The sequence below is a fragment of the Mauremys mutica genome, chromosome 1, assembly GCF_020497125.1.
Source record: "Mauremys mutica isolate MM-2020 ecotype Southern chromosome 1, ASM2049712v1, whole genome shotgun sequence".
In the NCBI taxonomy this organism is placed as follows: Eukaryota; Metazoa; Chordata; order Testudines; family Geoemydidae; genus Mauremys; species Mauremys mutica.
Genome location: NC_059072.1, coordinates 102925644 through 102948280, shown reverse-complemented (window position 1 = coordinate 102948280; position 22637 = coordinate 102925644). Strand labels below are relative to the sequence as shown.

General features: G+C 47.2%; 1 protein-coding gene across 6 annotated transcripts in view; it reads left to right on the top strand.

The window, feature by feature from the left end:
• The window catches only part of TBXAS1 (thromboxane A synthase 1), a 329156-nt gene that overhangs the window by 140164 nt on the left and 166355 nt on the right, over positions 1 to 22637 (top strand). For all 6 annotated transcript variants that reach the window (XM_044988623.1, XM_044988655.1, XM_044988639.1 and 3 more), the window contains one exon: positions 19478 to 19574. In XM_044988623.1, coding sequence (XP_044844558.1) covers positions 19478 to 19574 — 97 coding nt within the window. The remainder of the gene's footprint in view (positions 1 to 19477; positions 19575 to 22637) is intronic.

The following is a 22637-nucleotide window of genomic DNA, read 5'->3' as shown; positions in this document are numbered from 1 at the left end:
ATAGATAACATTTTCAAATATCAAAAACACTCCTCCAAATCCAGACAAATGAACACAGTCTGAATGGCAGTCAAACAAATTTGAAGAAACCTTGAAATCTCTCAGCTGTCGCTTTCTTCCATTAGGTCTTGAGAATAGTTACTTAACATTTTGTTTTTCTCCCAGCACATGGAAATGGAATATTTTGGGTTTAGACTATGTGCAAGGAGGTCAGACTTGAATGAGGCAGTTCACACTCTGCCTATGTCAGTTTCACAGAAAAGCTGGTTCCTATGTGTATGCTGAAACACACAGGGAAACATCTGCCACATCATCACATGGAGGTCAGTCAAACATACTGTTTAACAAGTGCAGACAAAACAAACTTCATCCCAGCTCAGTGAACATGTTGCAGTCCAAGCATGGATAATAAGACACAGACCAATACAACCGAGCTTGGTGGGAAACATGATGGAAACATATTTTAGAAATTCTCTTCTGCCAGTCTTGCCAAGTTAAAGTACTACAAGCATTTTCAGTTTTACCCAGCAGAAGCAGTGTACTCCGAAGCAGGAGAGTTGAGCTTGTATCTTTTCAGAATTATATTGCTATTCGTTTTCAGTAATATAATGTAAAGCACAATCCTATGAACAGCTTTCATTTTGCATTAATGGAATAGAATACTGATATAGCTAATAAGCAGTAGTGATACACACACATGCGTGCATGTGCACACACACACACAGATGTAGTAGTGATAATCATTTTAGCCCATTAGACAGTATAAAAATAAACCCAAACAGTCTTGGGAAACTGAAGTCCTCCAACTGCAGAACAAGTTCAGTATCAGAACTGCCTCTTTCCCTACATTATGTTGACCCACCTCTGCAGCTGGGAGAGGAATAGTCCAGTCTCCATGCCCATTCACTTCTGAGCCTCTCTTTTGAGACTGACAACTATGGTGTCAGTTTTGGTGGTATTTATGTGATGTATAGAACTTCTCTCCACGTGAACTAACACTGCAACTCATTTTGCATAGACCACCAAATACTCATAATATAATGCAGTTATATGCAGTCATAATACATTACAGTACTTTTCTTCTCCATTGCACTTTTCATCCATTAACTAAATTAATCCTCACAGCTCCCCTGTATGTAGGTAAATGTTGTTAATCTCATTTTACAGATGAGTTAACATAGTCATGGACGGTCTAATTCTCCAGTTTGTCTGAGCACGTGCTTGAATACAGTGAACATGAGAGGAGGGGCACTAGGAAGCAGGTGTGGCCTCTGTTCTGAGCTGCTAAGCCCCAGCCCACTTTAGAGGTGCATAGGAGTAGCTCTAACTTACATCTCTGACATAAGATCCTTGAAGGGTACCACCAGGCCCTCCCCCACTGAATGCTCCCAACAAGCCTCTTTCTCTCCTTACAATTACCCATGGAAATCTTACTGTTAAAGCACAAGAGTCCTATACCGGGATCTGACAGGGTTGGTGCTACTTTAAGAGGAGTTCATAGAATGATAGAAGATTAGTGCTGGAAGAGACTTCAAGAGGTCATCTAGTCCCAACCCCCTGCTCAAAGCAGGACCAAATCATCCCAGCCAGGGCTTTGTCAATCTGGGCCTTAAAAACCTCTGAAGATGGAGATTCCACCACCTCCCTAGGTAACCCAGTCCAGTGCTTTACCACCCTCCTAGTGAAATAGTTTTTCCTAATATCCAACCTAGACCTCCCCCACTGCAACTTGACAAAACAAGGAGCAATGGTCTCATCTGCCACCACTGAGAACAGCCGAGCTCCATCCTCTTTGGAATCCCCCTTCAGGTAGCTGAAGGCTGCTATCAAATCCCCTCTTACTCTTCTCTTCTGCAGATTAAATAAGACCAGTTCCCTCAGCCTCTCCTCGTAAGTCATGTGCCCCAGCCTCCTAATAATTTTCATTGCCCTCCATGGGACTCTCTCCAATTTGTCCACATCCTTTCTGTAGGGGGGGGGCCCAAAACTGGACCCAATAGTTCAGATGTGGCCTCACCAGTGCCAAATAGAGGGGAATAATCACTTCCTTCAATCTGCTGGCAGTGCTGCTACTAATGCTGCCCAATATGCCATTAGCCTTCTTGGCAACAAGGGCACACTGTTGACTCATATCCACCTTCTTGTCGACTGTAATCCCCAGGTCCTTTTCTGCAGAACTGCCGCTTAGCCAGTCGGTCCCCAGCATGTAGCAGTGCATGGGATTCTTCCATCTTAAGTGCAGGACTCTGCACTTATCCTTGTTGAACCTCATCAGATTTTTTTTTTGGTCCAATCCTCCGATTTGTCTAGGTCACTGTGGACCCTATCCCTACCCTCCAGCGTATTTACCTCTCCCCCAATCTTAGTGTCATCTGCGAACTTGCTGAGGGTGCAACCCATCCCATCATCCAGATCATTAATGAAGATGTTGAACAAAACCTGCCCCAGGACCCAACGATCTAGCCCGATGATCTAACCAGCTTTCTGTCCACCTTATAGTCCATTCATCCAATCCATACTTTTTTAACTTGCTGGCAAGAATACTGTGGGAGACTGTATCAAAGGTTTTGCTAAAGTCAAGATATATCACATCCACCGCTTTCCCCATATCCACAGAGCCAATTATCTCATCATAGAAAGCAATCAGGTTGGTCAGGCATGACTTGCCCTTGGTGAATCCATTTTGACTCTTCCTGATCACCTTCCTCTCCTCCAAGTTCTTCAAAATTGATTCCATGAGGACCTGCTCCATGATTTTTCCTGTAGTTCCCCAGATTCTCCATCTTCCCTTTATTTATTCTTTAACAGTGGGCAGAATTGAAGTAACTCCAGAACTTTCTTCTTTTTCAATATTTTTTTAAAGCAGCTCAGGAAATTAGGCTCATTTGGCAAGTTGCAAGTTTGAAATAGCAGAAATGTTCTTTATGTGACAGAAGATAATATTTGCAATCTGGAGTATGTGGACAAATAGATTAGTGCCCAGAAATATGTACAGGTGCACAAAGCATGTATGAGTGTGCATCTCATTACATGAGAAAAGGTGGGTGAGGTAATATCTTTTATTGGACCAACTTTTGTTGGTGAGAGAGACAAGATTTTGAGCTACACAGAGCTCTTTTTCAGGTCTGGGAAAAGTACTCAGTGTGACAGCGAACATCCTCACCCATAACAATTTTACATTCAACAACAAACATTTTGTCTAAACCAAGTGAAAAGCCATGGGTACTAGGATTGCTTCCCAATATGCCAATCTCTTAATGATCCACTTTGAAGAAGAATTTCTGGACAAATGCATCACAAAACCAATGATATACTTGAGATAAATTGATGATATTTTCATTTTCTGGACAGACAATTTAAACTCACTCATAGATTTCCACCAGAACTTCAACAACCTCCAACAGTCCATTAAACTCTCTCTGGATCACTCCCAGGCTAGCATCAACTTCCTGGACACCACAATCATCTTCAACAATGGAACCCTTCCGACAATTATATACAAGAAACTCATGGATCACCACATCTACCTTCATAGATCCAGTAACCACCCCAGACACACCAAGAAATCTGTTATCTACAGCCAGGCACTCAGATACCACAGCATATGCTCCGAGGAGAAAGTCCGGGATACACATTTTAATACACTTAAAACTGCCTTCACCAAACAAGGACACTCCATCAGAGAAGTAGATCGCATCATGGAATGGCCCACTCAAATACTCCAAGAGAACCTGCTTAAATACAGAAATAAAACCTCCTCCAACCACACACCCCTATTTGTCACCTACCACACCACATTGGAACCCATATGGTGTGTCATCAAACAACTACACCCCATATTCAATGGGGATGCCATCCTGAAAGAAATCTTTCCTGAACCCCCTCTTCTGGCTTCAAACAGCCCCCACAGTCTCTCCAAGGTCATCATCAGAAGCAAGCTCCCCACAGACCAAACCACACCAACTCAAAATGGTGCCAGACCCTGCCAGAGCAACAGTTGCAAAACCTGCAGACGTATCTCCACTGCTACAATGATAAACACTTCTCACCACATACTTTTCAAGATACATGGGTCCGATATATGCTGTGTACTTCATCTAGTGCATTAAATGCCCCAATAACAATTATGTGGGTGAAACCAAACAATCACTATGCTCTTGAATGAACTCACATAGGGTGTTTTTGTCTTATCATTTTTCCTATCACCTATGGTTGCACAATTTTTTTCACAAAGTGATCACTCTATATCTGACCTCCCAGTCCTCATCCTCAAAGGGAACCTTTCAAAAGACTTTGCTAGACACTAACATGGACTAAACAGAGACACTGGATTTATGGCTTATTAGAACAATCTGTAACCCACTCTATGGCCTGGTCTACACTAGGAGTTTATGTCGAATTTAGCAGCGTTAATTTGACTTAACCGTGCACCCGTCCACACCAGGAAGCTAATTAGTTTGACCTAGAGGGCTCTTTAGTTTGAATTCTGTACTCCTCCCCGACAAGGGGAGTAGCGCTAAATTCAACATGGCTATGTCGAATTAGGCTATGTGTGGACGGAAATCGACCTTAGTAGCTCCGGGAGCTATCCCACAGTGCACCACTCTGTTGACGCTCTGGACAGCAGTCCGAGCTTGGATGTTCTGACCAGCCACACAGGAAATGCCCAGGGAAAATTTGACACGCTCCGGCGCCTTGTGGATGTTCTGCAGGACCGCAGGCAGGAGGACAGAGCCCCCCTGCACTGTATCTGCAACCGCCCTCCCCCACCACAAAGTCCCAACCCCCCCTCACCCAAAGTAACAAGAAGGAGGGGCGACAGGGGCCGTGAAAACTGTCACTGCACCCCTGCAGAGTGCACAAATACAAGAAGGCTCTCATTCCCTAAATGTTGAGAAGTCCTTCCCTTCCTGGCTCACCGAAGCCGCAATCCCAGTTTCATCCCCTAACTGTGTAGTTGATTATTAAAAGTAGTTTGCTGTTAATTACTATTTCCGTCAAGTTTTTCTACAGAAGACTGTCTGTGAAGGGGGGTGGGGAGGGGGTTGTTAATTGCATAGGACAGTCACCTTTACCAGGGTACAGACACAGGGGCAGGATCAACAGCAGGTCACACACACAGTGCAGTCAGTAGGCACCCTGGTCAGTCTGGGAGGTGTTTTCCATGTTCTGTGTGGGTGGGGGGTACGTGACTTTGTGGCATGGGAGGGCGGTTACAGAACTTATGCAGCGGTCCTTGTCCCGGACCACAGAGCCACGCAGCAGGGGAATCTGTAACCGTCCTCCCCCACCACAAGGTCACATAGCCCCCGCACACAGAGTCCCGAAAAGGAGGGATGGCAGGCTCCGTTGAAACAACCAGTCCGACACTGCAGACTGCTCTAGGAGCAGGAGCCTATCATTCCTTGAGTGTAGAAGCGGTGTTAACATCACTGCACACCCTACCCACCACAGTCTGCGTCCCTGTTTCAACCCTTTAATGCGAATTCATTAATAAAGAAAACGTTGTTAATTAAAAATGTTCTATTAACTTTATTTTTAAACGTGTGTTGGAAGGGGGGAAACGTGGTGAACGGAGTATGTAACCGCAGAAGAAAGTCAACAGTAACTGAAGCAGGGGCAGGTTCAGCTTCTCTGTAAAGAAACTGAACAGTCACAGGTTACCCTGCTCCCTGAGGAACCTAGCTTTCAAAGCCTCCCGGATGCACAGCGCTTCCCGCTGGGCTCTTCTAATTGCACGGCTGTCTGGCTGAGCGTAATCAGCAGCCAGGCGATTTGCCTCAACCTCCCATCCCGCCATAAAGGTCTCCCTCTTGCTCTCACAGAGATTGTGGAGCACACAGCAAGCTGCAATAACAATGGAGATATTGGTTTCACTGAGATCCGAGCGAGTCAGTAAGCTCCTCCATCTCCCCTTGAGACGTCTGAAAGCACGTTGAATGATGACAGTTACCCAAGACCACCCTCGACACATTTTTCCCCCCCAGCATGCATTGTGGGGAAATCCCAGAATTCAAAGGGGCAGCGGGGACTGCGGGAACTGTGGGATAGCTTCCCACAGTGCACTGCTTCCAATGTCGACGCTTGCCCCGTTAGTGTGGACTCACAAAGTCGAATTAGTGTCCTTAGTGTGGACATACAAATTCGACTTTGTAAGGTCGATTCCACAAATTCGAATTAAGTTAAATCGAACTAATCTGGTAGTGTAGACATACCCTATGACTACAGGGGTTTTAAGGGGCCACTTCACCTTGAATGGTCCCTTGGTTTAGCATCAGTAATTAACACATGTCAGGGGGTAGCCGTGTTAGTCTGTATCCACAAAAACACCAAGGATTCCAGGGGCACCTTAAAGACTTAGATTTATTTGGGCATAAGCTTTCGTGGGTAAAAAACCTCACTTCTTCAGATGTAGTCTTTAAGGTGCCACCGGACTCCTTGTTGTTTTAGTTAACACATATTCTATCTGTTTGATCTTGGTATTTAGCTGTGACACTCTTAGTATCTTTCCCAGATCTGAAGAAGACTTTATAGCTCAAAAGCTTCTCTCTTTCACCAACAGGAGTTGGTCCAATAAAAGATATTACCTCCCTCACCTTGTCTCTCTAATATCCTGGAACCAACATGTCTACAACAACAGTGCATACCTCTCATTATGTGACATTTAATTAGTGAGAAGTGAAATTTATAGGGTTTGGGTGGGGGGAGGTTGCGGGGGAGGGACTTAAACCCCTTTGTGAAAAGAAATGTAGCTTGTGAAAAAGGAGTTTATGAACAATTTAGTCTTATATATAAGTCATGGTGACCGTGTCTCCTCTTACAACTTTACATAGTCGCTTGGATTTCTTCTTGGGGCCGGGAGACCTTTGTGTAACTGGATGACTGGGGAGGGAATACGGGGGGAAAGGGGAAAGAGAAAGTCAAAGCTAGTATGTAGGCCAAGATGTGGGTGCATTGGCAGAGCTGTATTGGAAGCTTACTTTCCCTGTGCCTGATGCCAACCAGTGCTCTTGATGCCTCATTCAGTAAGTTCACCTGTTTTTAGTAAGGCCTTTTTTTTAAGGCTATGTCTACACTGCTTACCACTGGCGATGGCATGTAGGGTAGGTGTAGCTACATGCCACAGTGAAAAGTAGGCTGTTTCCACACTGTAGCTCCACATCGCAGTGAAAGGCTCTGGCAGAGGGGGAGACAGCAGGGGAAGGCTCCAGCAGTGGGGAGCTGCTGGAGCCTTTCCCTGCTGTGTCTCCCTGCCGGAGCCTTTCCCTAAAAATAACAGTGTAGACAGGGGAGGCATTGCTTGGGCATGTAGAGACCCATGTAGGGTACATACTCACAGGGTTTAGGTGTGACTTTACTCACCTGAGCAGTGCCTCACCATCTATACAGCTATTATACCTGTGCTAGGGGGGAGAACAGTATAGGTACTCTACATGCCACCGTAAGGAGTGTGCAGTGTAGACGTATCTTAAGAAGTAATATGCATTTTTGAACTCTCTAATCTAAGGAATCTTGGCTTTTAAGCTGTTTGACTTGAGTTCAGAGCTTTGTTAACAGAAAAGAACAAGGGTTAAGGCCCTAGGCTGGGATTCAGGAGACTTGCGTTCAGTTCTTAGCTCTACTGCAGACTTCCTGTGTGACCTTGGGCAAGTCACTTAGGTGGACTTGTCAAAGACAAAAACGGTCATTAGGTGCCTAAATCCCATTGAAAGTCAATAGAATTTAGATGCTTCACTATTTATACCTCTGAAAGTCTCCCCCTATGGCCTGGTCTACACTAGGACTTTAATTCGAATTTATCAGCGTTAATTCGAACTAACCGCTCAACTGTCCACACCAGGAAGCCATTTAATTCGAACTAGAGGGCTCTTTAGTTTGAATTTGGTACTCCACCCTGGCAGGTGGAGTAACGCTAAATTCGACATGGCTAGCTCGAATTAGGCTAGGTGTGGGTGCTAATCGAACTTAGCAGCTCCGGGAGCTATCCCACAGTGCACCACTCTGTTGACGCTCTGGACAGCAGTCCGAGCTTGGATTCTCTGGCCAGCCACACAGGAAATGACCCGGGAAAATTTGAATTCATTTTCCTGTCTGGGCGGTTTGAATCTGACGTTCTGGTTGCACATCGGGGCGAGCTCCGCAGCACCTGCAACGATGCAGAGCTCTCCAGCAGAGGAGTCCGGGCAATCCCAGAATAGAAAGAGGTCCCCAGCATGGAGTGACCGGGAAGTCCAGGATCTGATCGCTGTGTGGGGCGAGGAGTCTGTGCTCTCGGAGCTGCGCTCCAACAAGCGGAACGCGAAGACCTTCGAGAAGGTCTCTAAAGCCATGAAAGAGAAAGGATACAGCCGGGATGCGATGCAGTGCCACGTGAAAGTGAAGGACCTAAGACAAGGATATCAAAAAGTCAGAGCGGCAAACGGACGCTCCGGAGCCCAGCCCCAGACATGCCGCTTCTACGAGGCACTGCATGACATTCTAGGTGGGTCTGCCACCACTGCCCCACCAGTGACGGTGGACTCCGAGGACGGAATAGTGTACCGGGACAGTTCCTCCTGCCTGTTCGCCGATGGGGAAGATGAGGAAGGGTCTTTTGAGGACGGCGCAGGCGACATCGAACCCACTCCCGCTTTCCCTGACAGCCAGGATCTCTTCATCACCCTCACAGAGATCCCCTACCAACCGTCCCCGCCCGTTAACCCGGACTCGGAATCAGGGGAAGGATCAGGCGGTAAGTGCTACAAACAGGGAAACATTTATTTTTTTAAGAAACAGGGATATATATCAAAAATAGAAATACTATATAAAAAATAGAAAAAAATAGAAATACTATACAAAAATTATACTATACTATACAAAAAATTTTAAATATGAAACTATACAAACAGCAGGTCTACACATATAGGAGCTATACAAACAGCAGGTCTACACATACAGGAATGGAGCAATAGTCCTCTGGGGACAGTTCAAAAAAGCTCTCAGAGAGCAGCTGGAAAAGCCTCAGCAGGAGGTTCCTTGGTAGAGGTGCCTTGTTGGGTGCTCCGTTGAAGCACACTCTTCCGCGCCAGGCCATCCTCAGGTAAAGGGGGACCATCGCCTCGACGAGCATGGCAGCGTATGGTCCTGGTCTGTGCAGGGCTTCTGTTAGCATCCGCTCTCTCTCAGTCCGCCTGACACGCCTCAGGGTGATGTCGTTGTGGAAGTGCTGCATCTAATTAGTGGAATTAGTGTACTGTTACTATTGTGAATGGTAGACTTTTACTTTGCATAAGAATGACCCTCGCTTAACAGAGTTTTACTTTGCATAAGAATGACCCTCGCTTAACAGACTTTTACTTTGCATAAGAATGACCCTCGCTTAACAGCCACGTGTTGGAGGCCACAGAGGAAAAGCATACAGTGATCTTTCCCGTGCACTGGTGGGAGGGGCCGCAAAACGGTCATCTTTTCTGCTTTGCACATTGCCTCCAGCAGGAGAGCACAGCTAAGCACTAACTGATAAGCACTCTGTACTGTAAGGCTTACCAGGACTTTGTGCAAGAGGGATGCAGCTGTCTTTCCTCGCTTGTGCGCTATCCAGTGCAATGGCGCCGCCAATGAGAGCGTATTCCGAAATCTCGGACTAGTTCTGAGATCTCATGAGACTTGGTTCCCTCTTTGGTCTTCTTAACTGAAACTGACTAGACTGTGTTTACTGTTGGCAAACATGTATTTGTTCAAGGAAATCACCTACTTTTTCGCATCACACAGCTTCGGCTCCTTCCCGGACTGCCCCGGCATCCCCCTCGCAGAGGCTGGCTCAGATTAGACGCCGAAAGAAAAAGACTAGGGACGACATGTTCCAGGAACTGATGGCCAGCTCCAGAGCGGAGGCGGCAGAGCAGAGACAGTCGAGAGAGAGCCTGTGTCAACGGGAGGATAGGTGGCGGCAGGAAGACCAGCAGGCGACTCAAACGCTGCTTGGTCTAATGAGGGAGCAAACGGACACGCTCCGGCGCCTTGTAGATGTTCTGCAAGACCGCAGGCAGGAGGAGAGAGCCCCCCTGCAGTGCATCTGCAACCGCCCTCCAACGCCAGGAAGTCCTGTCCCCCCCTCACCCAAAGTTACAAGAAGGAGGGGCGGTAGGGGCCGTGCGAACTGTCCCTGCACCGCAGCACACCGATAATGTTCGAGACAACTCTCGCGCTGTAAATTTGTACAAGCTCTTTCCTTACAGCATCAACCAGTCCCAACTCCAAGTTCAAACCCCCCACTGTGTACTACATTACTAAAAGCGGTTTGGTGTTACTGACTGTTTCTGTCACGTTTCTGGTGTCAGAAGACTTTCTGTTGTTGTGTGTGTGTGTGGGGGGGGAATTGTAATTTCAGTGCATAGCCCACAGTGCCATGCTACAGACTTGGGTGCAGGGTCAACTGCAGGGCACACACAGACTGCAGTCACTAGGCACCAGGGACAGTCTGTGTGGTGTATGCTGCCCCGGGTCTTTCCTTGATGTGTATGCTTGTGCAGGGTCCTGGTGCCTGCCGTCCCCGAATGTAAAGGCAGGCTTCCCTTCACATGCACTTGGACTGTAGTCATGATCCTCCCCGGTGCCCTGATCCCCAAAAAGAGACCTCATCCAGGGGCAGATACTCACCCTTCCCCCACACCCCTCACCCCTTCCAACGCCCAAACCCACAGCCGTCATGTTAACCCCTATCCAAAGACGGCACCCCTCGCCCCTTCCTGCAAACCCACCCATCAGTGCACACCTTTCCCAGCACAGAATGCTTCCATGTTTCAACCAGGAAACAGAAATGCAAAGTCAACGAAAGATTTATTATTAATTACTAAAACATGTCCTTAGTTTTAAAACGTCCTTCGGAAGTGGGGGAAACTTGGTTTATGATCAGGCTCTCTTAAAATCAAGTGGACAGTCACAGGTTACCCTGCTCTGCGAGGAAACTCGCTTTCAAAGCCTCCCTGATGCATATCGCTTCCCGCTGGGATATTCTCTCAGCACGGGTGTCTGGCTGATCGTAAACAGCAGCCAGGCGATTTGCCTCAACCTCCCAAGCGGCCAAAAAGGTCTCGCCCTTGCTCTCACAGAGATTGTGGAGCACACAGCAAGCAGCAATAACTACGGGGATATTCTTTTCGCTGATGTCCAAGCGAGTGAGTAAGCTCCGCCATCTCCCCTTGAGACGTCCGAAAGCACACTCCACCACCATTCTGCACTTGCTCAGCCGGTAGTTGAAGAGTTCCTTCTCTCTGTCCAGGGCGCCTGTATAGGGCTTCATGAGCCAGGGCATTAGCGGGTAGGCTGGGTCCCCGAGGATCACTGTAGGCATCTGCACATCCCCAACCGTTATTTTGTGGTCCGGGAAGAAAGTTCCTGCCTGGAGGCGTCTAAAGAGACCAGAGCTCCTGAACACACGCGCGTCATGAACCTTGCCCGCCCACCCAACGTTGATGTTGGTAAAACGTCCCCTATGGTCCACCAGTCCTTGCAGCACCATGGAAAAGTAGCCCTTTCGGTTAATGTACTCGCTGGCCTGGTGGGCTGGTGCCAGGATAGGGATGTGAGTCCCATCTATAGCCCCACCGCAGTTTGGGAATCCCATCGCGGCGAAGCCATCTATGATGACCTGAACGTTTCCCAGGTTCACTACCTTTGAGAGTAGTTGCTCAACGATTGCGTGGGCTACTTCAATCGCAGCAACCCCCACGGTAGATTTGCCCACGCCAAAGTGGTTCGCTACTAACCGGTAGCTGTCTGGCATGGCAAGTTTCCAGAGGGCTATGGCCACTCGCTTCTGCACAGTCAGGGCTGCTCGCATCCGGGTGTCCTGGCGCTTCAGGGCAGGGGACAGCAAGTCACAGAGTTCAAGGAAAGTACGCTTACGCATCCTGAAGTTTCGCAGCCACTGTGATTCGTCCCAGACCTGCAGCACTATGCGGTCCCACCACTCCGTGCTTGTTTCCCGGCCCCAGAATCGCCGTTCCACACCATGAACTTGACCCATTGCCACCATGATCTCCACGGCGCGGCGTACCCTGCTTTGTGAGAGGCCTGCGCCACTCTCCTCACCGCGCTGCCGGAGCCTCCTCGCCCGATTTCTCATCAGCTGGCTGTGGAAGAGGTGGACGATAAGGTGCGAGGAGTTGACAACGGCCATAAGTGCAGCGATGATCGCAGCGGGCTCCATGCTCGCAGTGCTGTGGCGTCCGCGCTGTAACCGACCAGAGAAGGGCGCGATCAGATTTCCCGCCGGCGCTTTCAGTGAGGGAGGGCTGTTGTGAGTGACGGTTGAATGATGACAGTTACCCAAAACCGCCCTCGACACATTTTTTCACCCAGCAGGCATTGCGAGCTCTACCCAGCATTCCAATGGGCAGCGGGGAGTGCGGGAACTGTGGGATAGCTTCCCACAGTGCACCGCTTCCAAAGTCGACGCTGGCCCCGTGAATGTGGACTCAGAAGTTCGAATTTGTGTATTTAGTATGGATACACAAATTCGACTTCATAAGGTCGAATCCACAAATTCGACTTAAGTAGATTCGAAATAGTCCTGTAGTGTAGACAAGGCCTATGTCTGTGCATGGATTCTTTATGTGTAAAATAGATAATACTAACCTTTCCCCCATCCTTTTGCCTGTCTTGTCTATTTAGATCAGGGTGGGCAAATATTTTGGCCTGAGGGCCACATCGGGGTTCCAAAACTGTATGGAGGGCTGGGTAGGAAAGGTTGTGCCACCCAAAACAGCCTGCCCCCTCCCCCTCCCACTTCCTGCCCCCGACTGCCCCCCTCAGAACTTCCCATCCATCCCCCCCGCTCCTTGTCCCCTGACTGCCCCCCCGAACCCTCCGCCCCTAACCGCGCCCCCGAACCCTCCACCCCTAACCACCCCCCCCAGGACCCCACCCCCTATCCAGCCCCCCCCGCTCATTGTCCCCCTCCCAGGACCCCCTGCCCCCTAACCATTCCCCCTCTGCTCCTTGTCCCCTGACCACCCCTCCCAGGACCCTCTGCCCCTAACCCCCCCGCGACACCCCCACCCCTAACTGTTCCCCCCGGGACCCCACCCCCTATCAAGCCCCCCCCCGCTCCTTGTCCCCTGACCGCCCCCTCCCGATACCCCCTGCCCCTAAACATTTCCCCCGGGATCCCACCCCCTATCCAACTCCCCTGTCCCTTGCCTGCCCCATCCAACCACCCCCTGCTCTCTGTCCCCTGACTGCCTCCTGGGACCCCCCGCCCCTTATCCAACCCCCTTCCCGCTCCTCCCTCTTACCATGCCGCTCAGAGCAGCAGAATTGGCAGCTGCGCTGCCCAGCTGGAGCTCACAGCTACGCCGCCCAGAGCGCCAGTGGCACGGCAAGCTGAGGCTGCGGGGGAGGGGCCGGGGGCTAGCCTCCCCAGCAGGGAGCTCAAGGGCCAAGCAGGACAGTCCCGTGGCCCGGATGTGGCCTGCAGGCCATAGTTTGCCCACCTCTGATTTAGATTGTAACCTCTTCAGCACAGGGATAGTCTCTTACTATACCTATGTCCGGTACCTAGCACACTGGGACCTCACTCTCTTTTGAGGCCTCTTGGTGCTAGTATGCTACAAATGATGAGACAAATCAGCAAGGCCTCTCACTCTTCCCCTCCTTTCTTTTTCCTCTCAGTCCAGAGCAGCAGCCATCTTTGTGAAGATTGCATCTGGGTTGTGCGGCTGTTAGGCACATCCCATTTAGTCCCACAGACTGTGGCCTTCTCACAGGAGTTGGATGAGGGCAGGATTCATGGCAAATCAATTTGCTGACCTCTGACATCATTAAGCCAGCAGTATCGACCTTAAGCCTATTTTTAAATGAATAAACATATTTTTCTTTCCCATATTTCTCAGCTTGCTGTGAATGAGCCTCTCTAAAAATAATAGAGGAGGAAGGATCTAGGCTGTTTTCTCTCTTTGAGAAATAGCTATTAAGAAAATACACTTTCCTTCTGTATGCTTGCTACTTCCCCTCTTCTTTCTATTTGTTCTCCTCAGCATGTTCTTTGTTCTCCCCAAGGGAAGGGGAGAGATAATATTTTCTTGTTTAGTTCGGCTCTCCAGATGATCTTCGCCTGCTTTACTAGACTACAGCCTAGAAAACAGAGCCTTGTTGTTTTTTGCCCAGCAGCATTATTTTTCGTAATGAGAAATGTAATGCGTCTGAAGTGCATGGGACTGATAACAGATAGAGAGATCAAAGCCTTCTGAGAGTTGATGGCCTAGCGATAATCAGGTTGATTGGAGTGCAGGTGTTTCCCACACAGATGATGTGCAGAAAGTGCCCCTTTAGCCATGATGTACACATTCCACTCGTCCTGTGAAGTAAGGCAACATTTGTATGGTGGCCATCTTGCTAAGAGCGTGTGTGTTTTCTAATGGCATAGGAGCTATTAGTTAATATGAGGCTATAAGGGACAATAGGAGACAGTCCAATAGAACTAGAATGGTCACTGTCTGTGTCACTTTGGATGCAGTACTGATTACAGTAGGTGTGATGAGAATTTGTCGTCCAATGTGCCCTAAGAGAGGTTTTTAATGTCAGTTGGGTGTGCCATGATGTAGTGTGAGAATCCAAATTTGGGTTCTAAAATCAGTACCTGCAAATGCAGGATCACTGTGAAGCAGGGCCGGCTCTACTGTTTTCGCCGCCCCAAGCAGCGCGCCGAATTGCCGCCGTGGACGGCGGGGGCAGTCCATGTGCTGTTACGGCAGCATGTGTGTTTCCGCGGCAGCGGCAATTCGGCGGCAGCTTCTGTCTTCCAGATGAAGACAGAAGCTGCGCCACCGCGGATAGCTGAACATAGAAGCTGCCGCCGAATTGCTGCCACCGCAGAAACGCGCGTGCCGCCCTAACGGCACATGGACTTCCCCCACCGTCCGAGGTGGCAATTCGGCGCGCTGCTTGGAGGCAAAAACACCACAGACTGCTGCCCCTTGCAGATTGCCCTTGGAATGCTGGTGCCTGGAGCCGGCCCTGCTGTGAAGTCAGCACATGCAGAGAAGAGGTGATGGCATGGCAAGGTGATTCAGAAGGGACCTCCATCTGGTTGATGATTGCAATGGTGCTCCAGAAGGATCCATGATCAGCCCTTCCTTGCTGTGGAAAGGTACTGGATTGACAGCCCGGGAACTTGAAATCCTTTATTTATAGAACAAGTATAGCACAGAGAAGAGTAGTTAAAAATTTCCCCCACGCCATTCCCTTCATCAACTGTGATCTGTAGGACCCTCCTCTGGTGAGAAGATCGCTGAGTCTCCATTCCATGCTCATTCAGTCCTTGCTCTCTATTCTGAGATTGCTCTCAAAGGGAAGGCAAATGAGATGGTGGTTTTAGTGGTGTGTTTATCTGTTCGCTAGGAGTTGGACTGATGTCACCAACTTGTTACATATAGGCTACTGACCAGGGATTGCCAGTAACTGGCAACTTTTTTGACAGTGCAGGAGAGATGGAGGTGTAGGGTAGGCACAGCCACGGTTCTGGCAATTTGTGGAGGAGGAGCTCCTCCTGGGCCGGGTGCTGTACTTGGGAGGATTTTGGTCATTGTGTGATTAAAAGGTGAGAGGGAGGGCCAAACTGTTCCCCCAGTAGGTAGCATTGGTCTAATAGCTAGAATGGGGGACTGGCAAGCCCTATTGCCCACTCTGACACTGACTCACTGGGTGACCTCAAGTATGTACGTTAATCCCCGTGCCTCAGTTTCCCCATTTAAAATTGGGAATAATCATATAGCTCTTTGTAAAGTACTTTGAACCAATAACATACCTCTTAGGACAGATGTTGTATATTAATGATAATACTTAGCATTTACATAAAAGTATATCTTGTGCAAGGGTGGGATAGGGCAGGGATAGCTATTCCCTCCTCCACCTATGGATATGGCGTTCCATCTTCTACTCTCACCCTTCAACTCACCATCCCTACCTTGGTTGAAAACTGGACCCAGCTGCTTCTATGCTGGGCCTGATGCCTCTTTGCTGCCACGTCTGTGGCCCCCTCACTGAAGCCTGCTTCATTATCACACTAGGGAGACTAGGGGGCAGTCTGTGAGACAGCTTAGGCTTTAGCACCAGGGGCGGCTCCAGGCCCCAGCACGCCAAGCACGTGCTTGGGGCGGCAAGCCGCGGGGGGCGCTCTGCCGGTCGCCGCAAGGGCGGCAGGCAGGCTGCCTTCAGCGGCATGCTTGTGGAGGGTCCGCTGGTCCCGCGGCTTTGGTGGACCTCCCGCAGGCGTGCCTGCGGAAGGTCCGCAGGCAAGCTGCCGAACCCAGCCTGCCTGCGTGCTTTGGGGGGCAAAATCCCTAGAGCCACCCCTGTTTAGCACTGAAATATACAGGGAGGAGTTGCAAGCAAAACTGTAAGAATTCCAACCTGTTTGTTTGCAGATAATGCCTGAGGAGAAAAGAAGAGCTCAGTTTGCTGAATAAATTATTGGTTGTAAATTGGCTAGACTCGACCATCCTGAGTTGAATTTGAACAACAGGCAAAATAATTTGTATACTGCATTAAATGAAATGTGTGTGTTTGTTCATTCTTACAGGCCAAACTGCAGCAAGAAATAAGAGTCATAAATGAGTTTTTGTGTTTGCATGTATCTGTGGGAGCCTCTTTAGTTATTAAAATGCTCCGGATACAGATTAACTTCTTTTTCTTAATATATCATTGTTTCACTTCCCTTGAACTGCACACTGTTTGGAGGAGACAGCGAAAGGTTGCCTGGCTTTTCTGTAACTCTTGTAAGTAAGTCTATGTTCTCTGTTGAACAGCTGTTGGATAACTTCTTACAGTAGTACTCCTCAGAGGGCTGTATAACTCACATCCCTGCGCTTCCTATAGAAACGGTACCATTTCTCCTATGGGGGAAGCAAAGTCCTGTCACAAGCTATGGTAAATTAGGATACTTGGCCTCTCTACCATGACAAGTAATAGATCTTTGTCTTTAAATTGCTGGCCTAAAAATGTGGGGGTTTCACTTATGTTGGGTGGCTCCCATTTAAACAGAAGAGAGTATGAAAAGCTGAATGTAGCAAATAAATAGAAATACCACACAAGAGGAATTTAATAAAAGGGACTATCCTCAATTAGCTGTGAATCCATAGGTTTCTTTTCTCTCAAACTGTTGTTTAGTAAAATATGACGAGTATTCATTTTTTCCCAATAATAATCTTAAACTAACTATCACTATATAATAATACTAGATGACTATAAAGCTATATGGCAGAGGTAAAACGGTTATTTATTTGGAAATAATGGATTATTGTTCAGAAGTTTTTAACTTAATAGGGTATTGAAGAACAAATACAGGTAGGGAAATATCCTCTTGGTTTTGAGAACAAAGCCCTGATCCTATAGAGACTTATGCACATGCTTGATTTTAACTTTCATCCTTAAAGTTAAGCATGTGCCGGATCAGGACCCACGTGTAGTAAGGAGGAAAGCTCATGTGGTCTTCTTTAACCTTCAGGTCCCCTTATCCCTTTTCTTTTCTTTGTAAACGTAGCTGATGAGTGTTAGCAGATTATTACTAGGAGTCCAGTGGCACCTTAAAGACAGACTAACATGGCTACCCCCTGATACTTGACAGATTATTACTGTGACTCTTGGAACTGAGTTTTCCCAAAGTGCTTTCCCATATCCCCACTTCTTCAGTTCCCAGAAAAAGTTAGGAAGAACATATTAATAAACATACAGATTGGGGAAATAGAAAGGAGCCATCAGGGGAGCAGTTATGTATTGGGGTGAAAGAAAGCAATGATACACTGATCCTCCCTTACAACCATTGTTCTTGAAAGCAGGTTGAGAGCACAAAGGCAGCACTGATCTTTGCATAAAAGCAATTTTAGCCTTTTAGTATTTTTAATCCCTGGGTACATGAGTGGATTTTCTCCATCCATTCCCTCCTATGCCCCTCCCTTCTTTGTAACTGGATTCATCATTACAAACAATAAGAGGGAATGGCTGGAAACTTCATTGCCAGATGCTAATGACTGCTGTGATTTCAAATAATGAGTCAGTTAAAGAGTACTGCCCCAGAAACAGGGACTCTATTCCAAGCATCTGTATCCAGTGCAGATGCATTAGGTTCAAATAAACATATTATGATTCAGGTTTGTTATGTGTTAAAGTAAATTTGAGCTTTGTGCAAAATACTAGAATTGCATCTCAGGGGACCAAGGTCCCCTCTGTACTAAACAATACAGGCAACAGAATTGCCAGCTACCCCTATTACCTTGCCAATGTGCCTAACCTTTTATCAGGAGAAAATCATGTCTAGGAAGGAATGAAAGGGGAGCTCAGTTTTCATAGCCATTTGTTCTTCGGTGTCTCTGCAGAGACTTCAAACTAGTGGTGGGCAGAATTGGAGAAGTTCATCGTTTTGTCGTGGATAAAAATTCAGACAATTGTTTGTACCTCTCAGGGTTTTATCATAGGGAGATCAGTCTTTCATCATGAGATTTTTCAGTACTTCCTGGCGGAAGCGTGGTCTGAAACGCTGTACCAAGTGAGGCCACAAGCATTCTTTGTGAATGCAAATGCCAGGGCTCAGGAGAAAAGTATGAGTGTTAACAAACATATTTATTCTGTGGTATCTGGTTAGACTGGTGCAGATGATGTAGAAACAGACCTATATTTTTTCTACATCTGAAGCAGATAAAGAATCTCAATTCACTGTCTGAGAAGCCAGCAGGAGCCATTGGATCAGATTCAGGAAACGATAGCTCCCTCCCCAAAGCTATCTAGGGTAAAGAGAACACAATGTGGCCTTATTCTTACTTGAAGGCAATACTGTCCTTTTCCCTCCCCACCCCACCCCCACCCTTCCTCTGTCACTTGTTTGTTGTTGTGATAAAAATACCTCTGAGGAGGTCTACACCAGCAATGCCGTTGTTGTTAGCAGTAGTGGAACTGCACCATTGCCCAGTCAACAGTGGGAGAATTTCTGAAGATGTTCAGGGTAGAAATGTTCAGTGCAGATACAGCCTAGTGGTGGAAAGGCATTAGATTTAGATTAGACAAAGGTTCTAGTAATTCTTTCTTGTTTGGTTGGGTGTGTTTTTTTCTTTTTTTAATCAGTGTTTTCTTCCCATTCTTTTACAGTCTGTCTTTAGTGATAACGTATTGTGTTATGTTATGATGCATTGAGTACAGTATGTAACAAGCAGCTGTGAGTAAGTAGATGATGGAATGGTTCTTTAATTAGTTCTCAGCAAGTGTTTTAATTGGTGATGACAATGGATAAAAGGTTTTTAATTGATTCCTTTAAATACCAATAGACTTGACAGCTTAATCTTTTTAAGTGTTTCAGAGAGGTGGAGAGATACTGAACTGCCAAAGAGAATGGAAACCTGATATGATTTATTTACAAAAAACTTATTTCAGCCAACAGAGGCATCGTAGGGAAGGTGGCTCTCTGGCTGGCTATGGGTGCTAAAATGGTTTTCCACCTCCTTTGTAGATACTACATCGGTCGGCGAATGTACGTGTTGGTGTCTGAGCCAGAGATGATCAAACATATCTTAGTGAAGGACTTCAGCAACTTCACCAACAGAATGGTAAGTTTGGTAGAAAGACTCTACCGCATACTGTAAATTCAACACTTGGGAGGCCACATCCTGCAGTCCTCAGGCAGGCCAAGGCTCACATAGATTTTGATGGGGTTTCCTAAAAAAGAAGCTTCAGATCTGGCAGTGAGTGTTTCAGGAAAATCAGCTTTGGAGAGAAGAATGGATGAACTGTTGAATAAAACTAATGGAATGCAAATCTGACCACACATGTCAGCTAAATGACTCCATTATTTTCCAGGGCACTTTGAGGGCTTGAAGAGAAGCTGTTAAAGAGGGAAATAATTGTTTTGTGGTAAAGGCACTGGCCTGAAACTCAGGAGAGCAGGTTCACTTCCCACTCTGCCACTGACTTCTTATGCCAAGTCACTTAATCTCTCTGTGCTCCAGTTACAAATGGGGATGATACTCTGTGACATTCCCCAGGGTGGAACCTGAACTGCTGTGTCCCTTAGCTCTCCAGCCTGGGATGCTTTTTACACTGCTTTACTGATGAACAGCAAACCCCTCTAAGCTCTGCTCACTTAACAGCCACCAGCATGTAAAGTCACTCCCAGCTGAATACATGCATGTTGTGCCCAGCCATCCATGAATTACATACAGGGTGACGCCCACATATCCCTCAGCTCCAGCCTTCGTTCCCAGAAATGTGGGTCTTGTACTGTTCAGGACCCTCCTGGGCAGTATAAACTCATAGATAGTCCATCATTCCAACAATGGGCAATGAATCTGCACCAGGCTTGTTGACTTAAGTAGGGATTCCCAAGCGCTTCAACCAAAATACATCGGTTTAGATAAAACAAGTTTATTAACTAGAGAGAGATTTTAAGTGATTACAAGTATAGATGCAAATAAGTCAGGATTGATTACAAAAGAAATAAAAGGATAAACATGTAAGCTAACTTTGAAACTTTACCAAGGCTAATAGGCTTAAAAGCAAAAGGTTTGGCTCACCATGAGCTGCAGTACATTTCAGCTGTGTCCCTTTCCAGGCTGGGACCACTTCCTCCCTTTGTTCAGTTCTTTGAGAGTCGTCGTCCCTAGCCACCTTTCTCCTCCTTCCATCTCTCTGCTCATGACGTTTTCCCTCCTTCTTATGCATGTTTCAGTAACAATCATATAGCAAAATCTCATCATTTTACATGCAGTGTTGTCAGACACATTACAACCGGATAATCATATTCTGCAGATTATGAGTTTTCAGATGATATCTCACAAGGCATACTTAATACAAAATATATCATATCCTTACAAAAGTGGTGAATGTGGGGTACAGGGTATCATGTAGGGTACATGGTGTCACAACTGCTCCCTTCCGACACCCTTTGTCTGCCTTGTCTATTTAAATTTGAGTTCTTTGGGACGAGGACTGTCACTTAAGATGTGTCTGTTCAGTACTTAGCACAGTGGGACTCTGATCTCAGTTGGACACTACCATAATATCAAACAACAAAGAATAAAGATATGTTTAACAAAGACATCTTCGTATGGAATGTTTAATTATTTGTTTCAGATCCATTTCTAAATATTTTTTAAAAATATTTTAAAATGCTCTTCTTAAGGATTGTTTAGAACAAATAAAAAAAAGGGAGCTACAAAGGGATAGCAAACATTTCTGGTATCCAGCAGACATTTTACAGGAAAATATGGCCACACTTGTTTTTGGCTTAACCTGTTCCCTTCTTCTTCCTACACATACACAAGTACTGTAAGCCTGAACCATGTCTGCTCAAGCCTGTTGAAATAATATGTTAGATGAGGAGTGGTCATACCTATTGACCCTCCAAACCACGTAAGATAATCTTCAGAAGTTCGAGAGCCACAAGCACAACCTGCCCTGCAGAGCAGCACCTGCTGGGGCACGGTCTTGTGCCCCAACGCCCTCCTGCAGGGCTAAGGCCCCGAGACCCCCGCCCCACAGAGCAGAAGCCCCAAGCTTCCCCCCACAGTCTGGTAGGTGGAAAATGAGGTTGGGGGCATGGAAGGCTCCACAAGCCGCACTTTAACTGTTAGAGAGCCACATGCCTGTGTTAGATATTCAGGAGGACTATATGTTCTCAAGGGTGAAATTCCATCTCTGATCTACTATTCATCTCATCTCCCCACTGCTCACTCTGCTTCTCTAATCTGCATGTTTTAAAAATTCTCCAGGTATACTGCTAGGTTCACTTGCGGACACCCTAATATCTTACTCTTCTAGATCTCCTGTAATTTACTTTCTGATCTTCCTGGCTACCCTGTATCTGCCTGTAACTCTTGGCTACCCTAGGAGCTTCTGCTGCTGAATGTTTCGAAGGCTGAAGTTCTCCATGTGGATAAAAAGTTCTCTCCACGCTGAATCTCTATCTGCAGAAACCCGCTGTTATTTCTCCCTCAGGAAGTGACCTGTCTCTTCCTGCCTACACCTTTCCTTCCCCATGTTAGTTCCTGACAATAATTAGTTTCTATCCCATTTTCAGAATGCAGCCAGTTCCCAGTTGATGATTACCTGGAAATCAGGGAGCATTTTTAGGGGGTTCATACAGTTATTAATTGTGTTTCTAATTAGAGTCATATTTGATATTTGAACCCTAAACTTCCCCCCACTCTCTCAGCTCACCTGTCTGTCTTTCTATCACCACTTCTCCAACATTGGCTCTTAAACCTGTCTCTGTAGAAATTCTTATCCATTTTTTAGTTCTCTCCAGTTTTCATTTCCATTTTTCATGATCTTTGTAAACATCTGTGGTACTCTCTAAACTTATGGAGATTCAGAACACTGTAAATTTACTCTCTTAGGAACAGGTGCCAACTTTCCAAAGAGCCAGGGGGTTCTCAACCCCCAGGTCTTCCCACTCCACCCCTTCCCCCCAAGGTCCCACCCATGCCCCGCCTCTTCCTGCCCCCGCTCCACCCTCTCCCCCAAGCACACCACGTCCTGGCTCCTCTCCCCTTACCCCCAGCCTCCTGCACGCTGCAAAACAGCTGTTTATGGCGGGCAGGAGCCACGGGGAGGGAGGGGAAGGCGCTGATCGGCAGGACCCACTGACAGGTGGCAGGGTCTGCAGGGGAGCG